This window comes from Camellia sinensis, chromosome 7 (genome assembly GCF_055761805.1).
Source record: "Camellia sinensis isolate YWXY chromosome 7, ASM5576180v1, whole genome shotgun sequence".
Lineage (NCBI taxonomy): Eukaryota > Viridiplantae > Streptophyta > Magnoliopsida > Ericales > Theaceae > Camellia > Camellia sinensis.
The window spans coordinates 182688620-182702879 of record NC_138967.1 but is presented as its reverse complement, the minus strand read 5'-3'; the positions used below and the strand labels follow the sequence as shown (position 1 = coordinate 182702879).

The 14260-nt window shown below is 32.4% G+C and overlaps 1 protein-coding gene across 2 annotated transcripts; it reads right to left on the bottom strand.

Annotated features, from left to right (window-relative positions):
• Positions 1–1014: 1014 nt before the first annotated feature.
• On the bottom strand, positions 1015–11543 carry LOC114313267 (sulfoquinovosyl transferase SQD2-like). 2 transcript variants are annotated; one of them, XM_082880068.1, is made up of 14 exons: positions 11420–11543; positions 11240–11323; positions 10992–11079; positions 10826–10903; positions 10209–10372; positions 9320–9368; positions 9100–9200; positions 7215–7329; positions 6995–7093; positions 5649–6516; positions 3884–4016; positions 2853–2940; positions 1476–1568; positions 1015–1322 (listed from the first exon to the last, which is right to left on the bottom strand). In XM_082880068.1, the coding sequence occupies exons 1-7, from the start codon at positions 11433–11435 to the stop codon at positions 9134–9136; spliced, it is 546 nt and encodes a 181-aa protein (XP_082736194.1). In that variant the 5' UTR covers positions 11436–11543; the 3' UTR covers positions 1015–1322; positions 1476–1568; positions 2853–2940; positions 3884–4016; positions 5649–6516; positions 6995–7093; positions 7215–7329; positions 9100–9133. The 2 variants fall into 2 exon arrangements, with proteins under 2 accessions (XP_082736194.1, XP_082736195.1); XM_082880069.1 differs by lacking the exons at positions 1015–1322; positions 1476–1568; positions 2853–2940; positions 3884–4016; positions 5649–6516 and adding an exon at positions 6775–6877.
• Positions 11544–14260: the final 2717 nt, after the last annotated feature.

Sequence of the window (14260 nt, the reverse complement as noted above, 5' to 3'; positions counted from 1 at the left end):
TTTAATATAAAAACAACACTATTCTTGGAAAGGGAAAGCAGACCTAAGCGGGTTTTTTTAGCAGAGAGCTGTGTCTTTTTTTTCCCTCTACATCTCTCTCTTCCTATTTGAACTCCATTGTTGCTCAAGTTTGAGCTTTGAATGACAAATCACAAATCCAAACCCAAATACACTACCAATTCAAATATAGATCCGATTATATCTCGGGTGGATTACAAAGTTCTTGGTGCTTGGATAGGTTTAATAAACAAATGAGCCGTGAGAGAGAGAATGAGATGAGTTTAATTAATTGTGGAGGAGGTGTTGTAATTAATTATGGAGAATGGAATTCAAATAAAATGTATTAGATTAATTCAAAAATTTGTGAGTTTGGGAGAATGGAATTCTAATAATAACAGTATGGAGCCCAATCTAAATGACCCATAAACAATCTAAAATAACCCTAAAAATGTACCTAACCTTGAAGCCCCTTAAGGTCATCAAGGAGATGGACAAAAAGTTCAACACAACATTCTAGTGACAGCAAGTTGCACAACTATAAACTAAATAACAAAAATTTCAAGTTAATATTTCTATCACGACAAATAGACAATTTCATTAATACAAATACCAGAATGAGACTTTAAAAACTAATTTTGACAGTAAGCTCCAATATTCACACTTCCTTTGTTTCAGACTGGTTAGAAATTTTTCCATTTACTTGGCTCTTTATTGTCTCAAGTTGTGTACAACATAACAAAAACAGAAATTCTAAAAATTACAAAACCCACTACAAATTTTTAAAAGTTCAAAAGCTCACTATAACTATAAACTGAACTAACTATAACTATAACTATAACTATAACTATAACTATAAACTAAACTAACTACACAAAAATCACCTAACTGAACATCTATAAATCTAGAAACAATGAATCAAATGTAAAAGTTAAAAAACAAACTCATCAATAATGAAAATTTAGTGTTTGATTTTTCTTTGGATTTGCAGTACCTTATTCACAAATCACAATAATATGTTTGAATATAGAAATTAGACTTTTCTCAAGTGTACAAAGGTTTTAGAGTTCCAAATAGGAGACATGTTGCACATGATAATACATCTGTCAGTAAATGATCCTTCTAACTGAATCTTTTTATCAAGCATTTCATATGCAACCAGTTGTGGCTAATACAAAACACATGGAAGGCCAACTGAAAAAAAAAAAAAAAAAAAAAAAAAAAAAAACCTTGGAGTTGGAACACATACTTGAGTCCCAGTGGCATAAGTTTGTCTGATAAACCATCATCAGGAAAAGTGTTTTGCGCCTAGGCTCAGGTTCTCCCTATATTCCAGTCAATCAATTTCCTATCAACGCTATAATTTTGATTTCGAACAAAATTCTTCATTCAGTTATCTAAAAAATGAAAAAGAGCTAGGAAACAAAAGACAGAAAAGGGAGGGAAAAAGGAAAAACAAAGAATAATCGGTATCTGACCATTGTTAAGAATTGATTGGTAGGTATACTTAGATTCAAAAACCCTCCTGCCTACTTAAGAGATTCCCCATTTCTCCCATTTGTTCAGGCATTCTTCACATCCAAAATTATGTCTCAGATCATTGCATATCCAAAATAAATAAATAAATAAACAATTATATTTGAAAACACATTTAAACAATACATGCATCATTGCTCCCCAATATTATTCAGCATCAAACCAACACATCAAATTGGGAAGGGCTAACATATAAAATTCTATATAAACAACAAACCTCATTTACATATAACTATATGGTTCACGAAAAAAGTAGTAGTTAAAGATTGTTACGTAGTTGTGTGAAGAGCTAATTCATCAAACACATCTCCGAACAAACCTATAAAACAAAAAGGTATATTTTTTGACACACACATATACTTATGTAAATCAACAAAAATCACCCGAGAGAGAGAGCACGATGTAGGTCCCCAAAGGCTCAAATGTCAAAGAAATGAAGCCCCTTTCCACAATTACCAAAAAATGGTTCGATGATCAAAGACTCTTTTTAAAATTTTCAATTTCACATCCTCATCTGTTTTCCTTCGTTTCCAGTGAATGGAAAGCTATATAGATCAGAGTAATACATTTTTATCTAAAACAACCACCTGCCTAAGAGCCCGAATTAAAAAATCAGCCCACATCCTGAAAAACCATAGATTACTTACTAAGATAGATCAAAAACACCTTAAATGGCTAAACACCAACAAACCACCTCCTTGAGTTTGCTTGAAAGATTTATGTTTGTTTCGTTTGTAATTTTGAGGGATTTTTTTTCATTGACCATCTTCAAATTATGATGTTTTTTATTCATTTCATGTGACTTAAAAGAGTCTTTAATTCTGTGTGCGCATTCAAACATATCAAAATAAGAGTCAAGTACATTAAACATGCTTTTGTAAGGGATGATACTACCACACCATCTCTCCAGTGTAACCCATCCAATATAGATCTACATCATTTCATAGCGAGGAAAGACATTTGATTTGGAATTTGATGATCTTGATTTGGTTATGTATTGAAAATTATGATGATAAGTAGCAAGCCTAAAATATTAAAAGAATAACAATAAAAATAGCAGCGATATCAAGAACAAAGTGGCTGGCAGCTCAAATTTGTAAGCAGGACCACTGAATGGTCCAGCTAAGATAACTTCATCATACATAAAGAGTAAGGTAAAGATTTAGAAATGAGAAGACTTTAACCTAAACCACTTAATAGAAAATCATTAGTTCATAATTGAATTTAAACCAGTAACAGACAATTTTAACCATCCACCAATTTCTTGATGATTAAAGAGAAGATTCAGCAATGCTTAAGGATATGCAAATTAACTACACCTGAGACATATGAGATGGGTTCTGAGGCAGCTGATGAAAAATCAAGTCCTTCACCACCAGCCATGATTCCAATCATTGCAATCTTAACCTGCAGAAGACAAATAACAAATTATTACCAACTTGATAAATAAAATGCCTTGAATCTATTTCTTTTCTTTTTATTTTCCAATAAGTTACTTGTCCATTCAAATGGATGCAACCATAAGCAAGCAAACCTAGGATAATCACATAAAAATTAAGCTATCAAAAAGGATGTGCACATAACATGTTGCACTAACTCCAGCAGAATGTCAGTTTTTAACAAATAACTGATTATGCTATCTACACAATGTTCAAACCCTCCAAAATGACTATTAAGCTTGTAAACATCATAGTAGGGTACATCATATTTGATTGTACAATGTGTTTTGAGAATTACTATTTGATGGTGGGGTAAGGCTGTGAAGACGAAAATTAAGCCACCATAGTATTGTAAACTAAAAAGATGGGGAAGATGTGATAAAAGGGCATATTATACTAATAGAATAATGTTGGAAAGTAACAAATTCTTTAATGGTGACAGATTTTGAAGGCATGATACCTCAAATTCACCATGATAAATTCATACCTTCGAATAAGATTAATAAAATCCATTTTATTTTAAAACGAAACTCTATAAGAGGCCATCATAAATAATTTTTAAAATCTCAAAAAAAATCTGTACTAAAAACCAAAAAACCATTATTCAACCACTATTCAGAGCAGTTCTATCTCCAGCAACAAACACCAACAATCCTAAAGGCACGGTGTTTTTTTTTTTTTTTTTTCAAAGAGTAGGGAGTGAATTTTTTAAAATGTTTGACACTGAAAAGATATGAATGAAATGCATCTAATAAAAAATTTAAAACATGAATAAACTTTATAGTGATTAGAGTATTGACAACAAATTAAACTTAGTGTACAAAGCAATAAACTGTATAGTGATTAAAGTATTGACAACAAATTGAACTCAGTGTACAAAACAATAAAATGTATAGTGATTAGAGTATTGCCAACAAATTGAACTCTGGCCGATTAAGAGCTCCAACCGCTGTCACTGGGTTGAATTCAGGTCCAATAGGCATTCAGATGCTCTGTTCAAACACTTCTTGGGTACGGCAATGTCTTTGTAAGCAGTTTTTCAGCCTACCAAATACATGAGAAGAAGCCATTAATCAATGAAACCATATAAAAGAGCTTCTATACATATGATATCTTCTATCCGCGACACTGAACACTTGCAAATGTTTACCTCAACTGGAAGACCTTGTGGATCAACCAACTAAGAAGGTAAATTCCATTGTCTTAGTTTTTTTTTTTTATATTAATTTAGCTCCCATACAAATAGGTTTTCTTTTTTAGTGGGGCAAAATAACTAATACAATTTGATCCTTTAACTTGACATCATACAACAGGGAGATTCTTTCTGTATTGTCAAATTTCCAAAATTCTTTAATTGTGAAAAATTGATCACATTCATCTTATTAAATTGTTGACCAAAATTTGCAAATTTTTAACTACACAGAGCTTGTCTTATTTTTTTTGTTCAATTTTCCTACTCAGAAACAGGTATATACCACCATGCAAGAATTTGTTTTGATACCCCTTAGGCTTCAAGTTTGGAAAAAAATACTTTCCATATACAAAATAAAAATAGAGCAGATTGTTTGAATACAAAAATAAAACATATTGTAAAAATAAGGAAAATTGTTTGAATACAAAATAAAAAAATCAAACTTCGAATATTTTCATAATATTCCTTTAAACCATGGTTGCTATATCCACCAAAACTATTCCTTTAACATAACCTATGACCACCAAAACATTCAACTAAAAAGTATTCCTTTAACATAACATAATTTGTTTACATAATTCTGAAGATTAATCCTGTTTATCACTCTGTTTATCTTAACATAACATAACCTATTTCTTTGTGGTTTGTTTATATAAACATTCAGAAAATTAATCCCAAAATAATTCTGAAGATTAATCACTCTGTGTATCACTCTGTTTATGTTAAAGGAATAGTTTTGGTTGTCATAATATTCAGAAAATTTAAATAAACATTCAACTAAGAAGTTTTAAGCCATAGAGACAAAATAAAAATAGAGCAGATTGTTTGAATAAACAATAATAGAATATGCAAAAGCTATGTATCTGTGTGACCTTTTCTCAATCAATTTTTAGTACTTCAAAAGTGTATTTGTGTTGTAGGATGGCCAAGGAAAAACAAAATAGGGAGGAAAATAAAACGGAAAACCCAAATAAATAAGTTCACAAATTTCTGAAGAGTCCTATACCAAAACAACTAAGACTCTACCATTTTGGTGCCAAAAAAAAAAACCCACTACTCAACATATTCCCAAACCAAACCAAACCATACAAAATAAACAAATTCTAATATTACAAAAGCAATAAAAGTCATTACCCTAGTACATATCATTGTAGGTAACAGAGACCAATGGATTTTTTTAAGTAAAGAACAGTGGGGAAAAAAAAAAACCAAAGAAAAAACAGAAATCGAGGACTAATTCAAGAAAGAGGACTAATTCATTAAGGACAACATACAAAAATCCAAAACAAATAGTAAAGAAAGTGTTTATACTTCATTGGAAGTGTTCCAAGTTATGTTTTTTGAATCCTAGGCCACTAAGATGGCAGTCATTGCCTAGTATTTAAATAAACTAAAATTGGAATTTTCAAATCTACCATGAATAACAAAAATTTCTATCCAAGTAAACACTAAAATAAATAAAGGACACCAAAACAAATACTTACTTGGATCCATTTTTGCAAGACATAGTAGCTGCCATCCTTACACAACTTACGACTTCAACCAGAATACCGAGTCTCTTCAGATGGTATCTTGTCACAGCTGCTCTAACCGGTTTCTCATCAACTATAATTGCTTTCAATCCTTGAAACCCATTAGGGACATCACCGGCAACAGGTTTTTTTGGACAGAGCATTTTTACTATAATTCATTATCATTTCTGCTTCTGAAGTAACAGTGATGGACTTTGTTGATGAAGAAAATGTTAATCACTGCCCAATGGGTATGAAGTAAAAGTTCATACCTAAGTAGAGAAAATTCACTTTCATGGTTGCCCCATTGTGTGAATCCCCAAATAGGTTCACAATTTAATTCATTAGATTTGTTCTTGAACGACAATATTTTCCATTTCCTTGATTAAACTGGTACAAAATCCTTGGATCGTCACGGGTTATTGAAATCGGCATACTATAGATTTTGAACACAAAAATTTATCTTTCGTAAACAACATACATCAAAATCAGTACTAAACTAATACCTCTATAATGCTGACATTGTGAATACAATCCAAGCCTCCCAATTGAGGAATGGCAGGTGTTCTTCTTCGGTGATCACCCGCTTTAGATCGGTCCAATCTCTGCAAAATTCAACACCAAGCAGGAGGGGTGCGTGTGCGAATGGCGGTGATCCAACAGCCAAAAACAAACACAGAGAGAGAAGGGGAGATGCAACACAACATTAAAAAACACTGAAATTACCTGAAGGATGTGAGGCTTGTCCATTTCCTGGAGTGTGTTTCTCGAACACCACAGAATCTCTCCAAATGATAGCTCCAAATACTATAATTCATGAGAAGCTTACGCTACAAAACACCTAGAACTCTCCAGTATAGATTAGAAAGAGGGTTTTGTACAGAGCATTTTTCCTATTGATGAAGAAAAATAACAGTGATGGACTATAATTCATTATCATTTTTCCTATTAGAAAGAGGGTTTTGTACAGAGCATTTTTACTATAATTCATTATCATTTCTGCTATTTCAGATAACAGTGATGGACTTTGTTGATGAAAAAAATGTTAATCACTGCCCAATGGGTATGAAGTAAAAGTTCATACCTAAGTAGAGAAATTTCACTTTCATGGTTGCCCCATTGTGTGAATCCCCAAATAGGTTCACAATTTAATTCATTAGATTTGTTCTTGAACGACAATATTTTCCATTTCCTTGATTAAACTTGTACAAAATCCTTGGATCGTCACGGGTTATTGAAATCAATAAACTATAGATTTTGAACACAAAAAATTATCTTTCATAAACAACATACATCAAAGATCAGTACTAAACTAATACCTCTATAATGCTGACATTGTGAATACAATCCAAGCCTCCCAATTGAGGAATGGCAGGTGTTCTTCTTCGGTGATCACCCGCTTTAGATCGGTCCAATCTCTGCAAAATTCAACACCAAGCACGAGGGGTGCGTGTGCGAATGGCGGTGATCCAACAGCCAAAAACAAACACAGAGAGAGAAGGGGAGATGCAACACAACATTAAAAAACACTGAAATTACCTGAAGGATGTGAGGCTTGTCCATTTCCTGGAGTGTGTTTCTCGAACACCACAGAATCTCTCCAAATGATAGCTCCAAATACTATAATTCATGAGAAGCTTACGCTACAAAACACCTAGAAATGTACAGTATAGATTAGAAAGAGGGTTTTGTACAGAGCATTTTTCCTATTGATGAAGAAAAATAACAGTGATGGACTATAATTCATTATCATTTTTCCTATTAGAAAGAGGGTTTTGTACAGAGCATTTTTACTATAATTCATTATCATTTCTGCTATTTCAGATAACAGTGATGGACTTTGTTGATGAAAAAAATGTTAATCACTGCCCAATGGGTATGAAGTAAAAGTTCATACCTAAGTAGAGAAATTTCACTTTCATGGTTGCCCCATTGTGTGAATCCCCAAATAGGTTCACAATTTAATTCATTAGATTTGTTCTTGAACGACAATATTTTCCATTTCCTTGATTAAACTTGTACAAAATCCTTGGATCGTCACGGGTTATTGAAATCAATAAACTATAGATTTTGAACACAAAAAATTATCTTTCATAAACAACATACATCAAAGATCAGTACTAAACTAATACCTCTATAATGCTGACATTGTGAATACAATCCAAGCCTCCCAATTGAGGAATGGCAGGTGTTCTTCTTCGGTGATCACCCGCTTTAGATCGGTCCAATCTTTTCCAATTTTTCTAATAGACTCTTCCTTTAGATTCTTCCTTTTTTGTAGTGGCTCCCTTTTAGGGCTGCCTCGGCTAATGAAGATTGGGATGGCAGAGAGAGAGAGGGAGGAAAAGAGAAGATGAAGATTGTGGCTGCCTCGGTTGATGAAGATGAAGATTGGGGTTGGGTCTCCAGCAAGGGAATGGGCTCTGATGGAGAGAGAGAGAGAAAGAGATAGGGGTGTGTGTTCAAAATTTGAAAATTGAAACAGAGAGAGATTTTGAGCAGAGAGGAGCACGTGAGAGAGAGATTTCAGCCACATTAGGTGAGAGACATTTTGAACCATTAGATGTTGATTGTAATTGATCTCAACCATTAAAATGTCCTTGTAGGACAAATGAGAATGGAACATTTCTAGCCCTTGGATTGAAGCAATCTAATGATTCACATTTTGACACATAGACATTTGAAATCAAACTAACCCTTCCATTGTTATATAGATATATATATATATATGCCCGTGCCTAAAGGCACGGTGTAAATAATATTAAGATTAAAATGCAGTTATAAAAATATATTTAACAGACTGTACTCTACAATTCCAAATAAATCAAATAAAAAAAATTAAATATCATAATGCACACAAATCAAAACAAATCAAAAGAAAACTCTTCTATCATTAAAACATTGCAAAATCAATAAAACATTGTGATCCCTTGACAAAGATTAAGAGAATAGAACACATGAAGCAAAACCCACATTATAACCTCCTTTCTATTTACATTACATTAACAAAACAATTCACACATTTCACAGCACCAACACTTCAAAGATTCCCCCCCCCCCCAAAAAAAAAAAAGAGAGCATGAAATTGAACAAAGAAAACCATACACAACGATTAAAAAAAAAACGATTGAAAATAATAAATTTCAAATTTTATCTTATGCATATCAAACAATTTATTTTTAGTTTAGTACTTAAATTTTGATCAAACAACTTTTTAACTCAAAAAATTTAACATTCAATTTTCAATACTTAATTTTTAATTTTCAACTGTATTAAACATTACCTGAGTCCAAACCTTATCATAAGACATAGAACTAAAGTCGGGAAATATAAGTAGAGTAATCTACCTAAAACTCTATCTTTTATGTAGTAAGTTTGTATTTGTAAACTTGTTACAAATCTTTTATAGGTTAGGGAAAATTACCGTGGGTAAAACTGATAGCTTGAACTGCCCTCAATTATGTATTCATTCGGCGGAAAGATGTTGCTATTGAGACTGGACCGACCGCAAGATTAAGCTTGAGTCTGCATAAAAACCCAATTCAAGTAAAATTAATACATTAAAGACTATCAAATCTTGTGAATTTAATAGTTTGTTGAACTTAATTAGCAAGAAAAACAGAGTAAGGGTGTTGAATACTCACAGAGGCCGACTATAGGTGATAAATTCGCAAGTTTTGAATAACGTATTCCCTGCAGTGTGAGATAAAATCGACATGAGATCTGGGAAGAAGGTATAGATTTTCTTCTTTGCTATATATTTTTCTGGGATAGTATATGACTCCGATATGTGACATAGAACAAATAGTTTTCCTAGCCGTTTAGTTGTGTTTCTATTTGTAGTTTTTTTGAAAAACGAAGACAATGAAAAATTCTAAAAATGGCCATCATTTTAATATTTATGATTATATATACATATGAATACTCGAAAATAAGTACTTGTTTAGTTGTGTTTTCATTTTCTGTCATCTGTTTTTCATTTTTGGAAAAATACCAAAAAATGTGACATAAAACTGGATAATTTTCCTACATAGCCCTCTTTGGTTATGCCTTTGTTTTCTTTGTTTTTCATGCTTTAAAAAAAAGAAAAAAGAAAAAAAAAGGAACAATGAAATGTTAAAATAAAAAATAAAATAAAAAAGTGGTTTTTTTCATTGATAAGCAAAAACAGGCTGCTATGAAGAATGAATAATGCCCCTGATCTCATGAGTCATATCCCCAGTTTAAGGTGAATACACAATGAAATCTATTGAAAATTCATATGCCAAAGATTAATGTTTAGGTAAATTAGAAAGAAATAGGATTTCTGGTGCAATATCTTTATATGACTTAATAGATTGGGGTGTTTCTATAAATGTTAAAATAAAAAATAAAATAAAAAAGTGGTTTTTTTCATTGCTAAGAAAAAACGGTTTACGAAAATTCGAAAAATAATTCGTAAAAAGTGGGTTTTGTTCATTACAAAAATTTAATTGAATCAAAAACAGTTCACCAACCAACCTTTTATGTTTGTTCAAAAAAAAAAACACCAACCTTTTTGCCTGTTTTTTGAAAATGACATTATGTGTCCGAGCGTCTCTGATTCTGACGGCATGACGAAAACATCTCCGCTGGCGTATGCTTGAGAGAGCTCTTCACCTCCTAACATCCCTGTGAATACGGCAGGCATACCGGAGAACAGCTTTTCGAGATCCTCCCTGCCACGAAGAAATCATTCTAGATGAATAAATTTTGCCCATGGTTCTTATTGGAAAATAAATTCAGGCGATCATCATGGCCCAATTTGTGTATCATTGGATGTATGCAAAAATATAAAAATAAATAATTCATTTCGTTAGACAGCGGTTTGTGGTTTTTAATACAAAGAATCATTTTATACTATATTCTATAGAGATTGTTCCAGCAATGTTGACAAAACTAAACAGCCAATAAGTCCTTAGAGAAATACCTGTATGGTCCATCTCCAATAAAAGCAATCCGTGCCTCCGGTATCTAGTCCATGACACTGTGCAATCATACATCCCAAATGTCAATGGTTACAACTTATAATAATTATGAAAAAAAGCATTATTCTGTCAATATTTTGCAAGTAATATTTCCTAAATTGCAAAAGCAGAAAATACTTATCATTTGAAATAAAAGAGTAGTACCTTTTGAGTAAATCCAAACTCTTCTCAACTCCTAGTCGTCCAACATGGACTATCACTGGTCTCTCGGGCTCCCCATTGCTGATTAAAAAAATAACAATATATTAACATTTGGAGGAAACTCATATTACATGGCAATGAAATTTTAAGGATTGAAAGAAAGCCATACCTTAGTCTTATTCGCATTTCTTGAGAGCGATATTTGGGATGGAAGCTTTCGGAATCAACACCCTTATTCCATAGACGAATCTTGTTACCTGAAAATAAACAAAGAATTAACATGGATATGAGCTGCTATTTTCAGAGAAACATTTGAAAAAATAAAATAAAAATTCAAGCAGAAGCATAAATGTCAAATTCTGTTATGTGATCAATGTGAAATTTCAGAGAGTTATCTATTGGGCGATGTTCATTTACCTGCTGTTACCCTAGCTGCTTCAAGCTCCTTTGCAAGGGCAACTGATGGAACCAGTGTAAGATCAACTGCCCTATGAAGAAACTCTGTTAAGAAAAGAACAAAACTTTCATTTATTAGTTCACAAACACGAAAAATCAGAATCCATGTGAAATTGAGGCTAGAAACAAAAGTTCCCGTACTTATGACCCACCACATAGGTTTGACCAGCCAACTAAAGGTGTATCTTGGTATGTATCTGCAAGTCAAAACAGGAATCGGGTGTTGATTCCGAATCGAGAGAGGAGCACGAAAGATCTTTGCAATTTTCTTATTTGTATAATCAATTTTACTTCCCAAAATTACTATATGTGAGAGAAAGATTTCGTATAATCAATAATCTAATATTTAAAAAGCAATAACATTAGCATATTGAAACAATATGAAAAATAAATATTGAAACAATATGGACCAAGGATACCTTATTATAATTCCATCGGAGCAACGTAGTCTTATTTATCCTCTTGAGCTCTAGCTTTTTCAACCCAATCCTACAAAAGTTTGACTTGATCATAATTTAAACACAATTTTAATTAAAATACACTTTCAATTTATTTCCTTCTTTCATTATTTGTGATCTTTTTTAAACTTTAGTTACTTCCCTCTTCTATTTGCAAAATTTTATATATCTTTGTAAAAGATCCTTTATAATATTTTAAGGATGCATAATTTAGTTTGAACATCATTAAAAGCACCATGTCCATCTTCACAAACTTTACAATAAAAAATAAATTACACAGAGATTATGCATCCTACGATTTTCTTTATACATGTTCCAAAACAAACTTGAAAACAACCATACCATTTGTGTATTTTTTATTCCCTTTCTTGAGTAGTTTTCCTTTCCTTTTCCTTTAAACTTCTCATTTTCCTTCGCCTTTACCTTTGCCTTTGCCTTTAAGAAAATAAGCAAAAATTATTAAGAAAAAAAATATGAGAAGCAAATAAATTTGATTAGTGGGCTTACCCCATGAACACAGAGGACATTAAAGTCCCATTCATTATGGATCACAACACTGACATTTCTGTTTTGAAGAAATTGAACCTGTGTATGTATAGAAATGCATTTGAAAGGTCAAAGAAAAATTATAATAAGGAATGAAGATTAAATAAAAAAATGAGTATAGAGATCTAATATTACTGTTTCCTCTAATATATCATCCACCTGTAAAAAATAACACAAAAGCATTTGATTATGAGAAAAAATATAAATAATAAGTGAGAAATTAAGCCTCGATTCATAAACTATAAAGTAAACATACATAACCAAAAATATGAATGTGGTCTGTGATATGAATTAAAATGAACTCCAAGGTTGTTGAAGAGGTTGAAACACCAAAGACCTGTAGTGAAGAAATAACTCATTTAATAGTGCTATAAATAGATTGGGTTTAAATACCAATGGGTTGTATAATGACTATTTGATTACTTAATTGTGCCATAATTTAAGTACAATGGGCTATTTCTTTCTCACTATAATTCTAATTTTTAACAATCAAATAAAAACCTAAAATCACAGAACATTACTTTGCAAAATAACCCAAATCATTTATCAGAACACTAATCATATTTGAAACATTTCACTCTCATTGATACTTTATTTGATTCATTGGAATGAGGTAAATGATGATTCCCATTGCAATGAATTTTTCATTATTCTTTTAGTCAACCAAATATGAGAAGTGCAAGGAATCTTTGCACTTTATTACAGTGAACCAAAGACTACCTCTCTCTCTCTCTCTCTCTCTCTCTCTCTCTATATATATATATATATATATATGTGTTTGTACCTATCAGTTTTGGTGGTGGTGGTTATGGCGTGTGTGAAGAGGGTTAACAGATCGGCGTCGGTGGCGTTCGCACCGGACCCCCCCATACATGGCGGCGAGGACGATGGCCTTCGTCGGTGAATCTCGAGATCTTCGAGGTCGATTTCCAGTCCGACGATCGTGAGCTCCCCGTTGTCGGCGATTTAATCGGGTCTCTTGGGGGAAGAATAAGCAACACTATCATTTGCACAAACAGAACCAGCGTTGGATATCAAGGACTGGAGAGCAGCGTCGGGAGCTAGCGAAGATGGAGGGTAGGAAAGAAGAAGAACCGTTGGATGAGAGAGGGAAGGGTAAGGGAGAGACGTGTTTAGGCAGACGTGAGAGAGAGAGCAGAAATTGTTTGGGCGGTAAAAAAATTGATGACAACCGTTGGATATTGATTGGGGATTATCTCAGCCATTTGATCAAAATGTATCTCATATACATTTTAAGACATTTTCAAAAAACCTCTTGACTTATTATATAGATATTTATTTTCTAGATAGAGAAAATGGAAATGGCTCAGTGAACTCGTTTGGAAAAATGTTTTGTCCTCTGTTATTTGGCTATCTAAATGCTATTCATAATAAATAAAGGAATAAACTGTTTATTGAGTCCCTTTAAATTCCAAACCAATATCAAGGACTCACAGAGCAGAGAAAAAATATACAGTGAAGGTGAGAATAAGGATTGCTTGATCATAGGAGATAGCTTCCAAGCATTCAAATTGATTTGATTATATATATTACGCATACATATAATATACACCAAGTCTTGCCCTTTTTGTTCAATCAGGTTTGCGATTTAATAATCAACCAACAACAGCGATAAAGAGCAAAGATAAACAACCAGTTCATACACTCAATGATGATCTTCACAACCATATAGACAAACCAGTTAATTGTAAGGGGGATAAAAGTGAAATTAACCCTTGGTTGCTAAATGTTGTTTCTTTTTGTTTGTTGAAATTGAAATCTGTGATGTTATGGGTTTTAATGGGTTTCATTTTTTAAATGGGTTTCCATGGGTTTCATTAGTTAAATCTGAAGATGCCCCAATTTAGATTCAGGAATTTGTTTATTTCAGTTTGATTTATGTTTATTACAGTTTAAACAATCTGTGTTTATTTAGATGCCCTAATCTGTGTTTATTTCAGTTTAGATGCCCCAATCT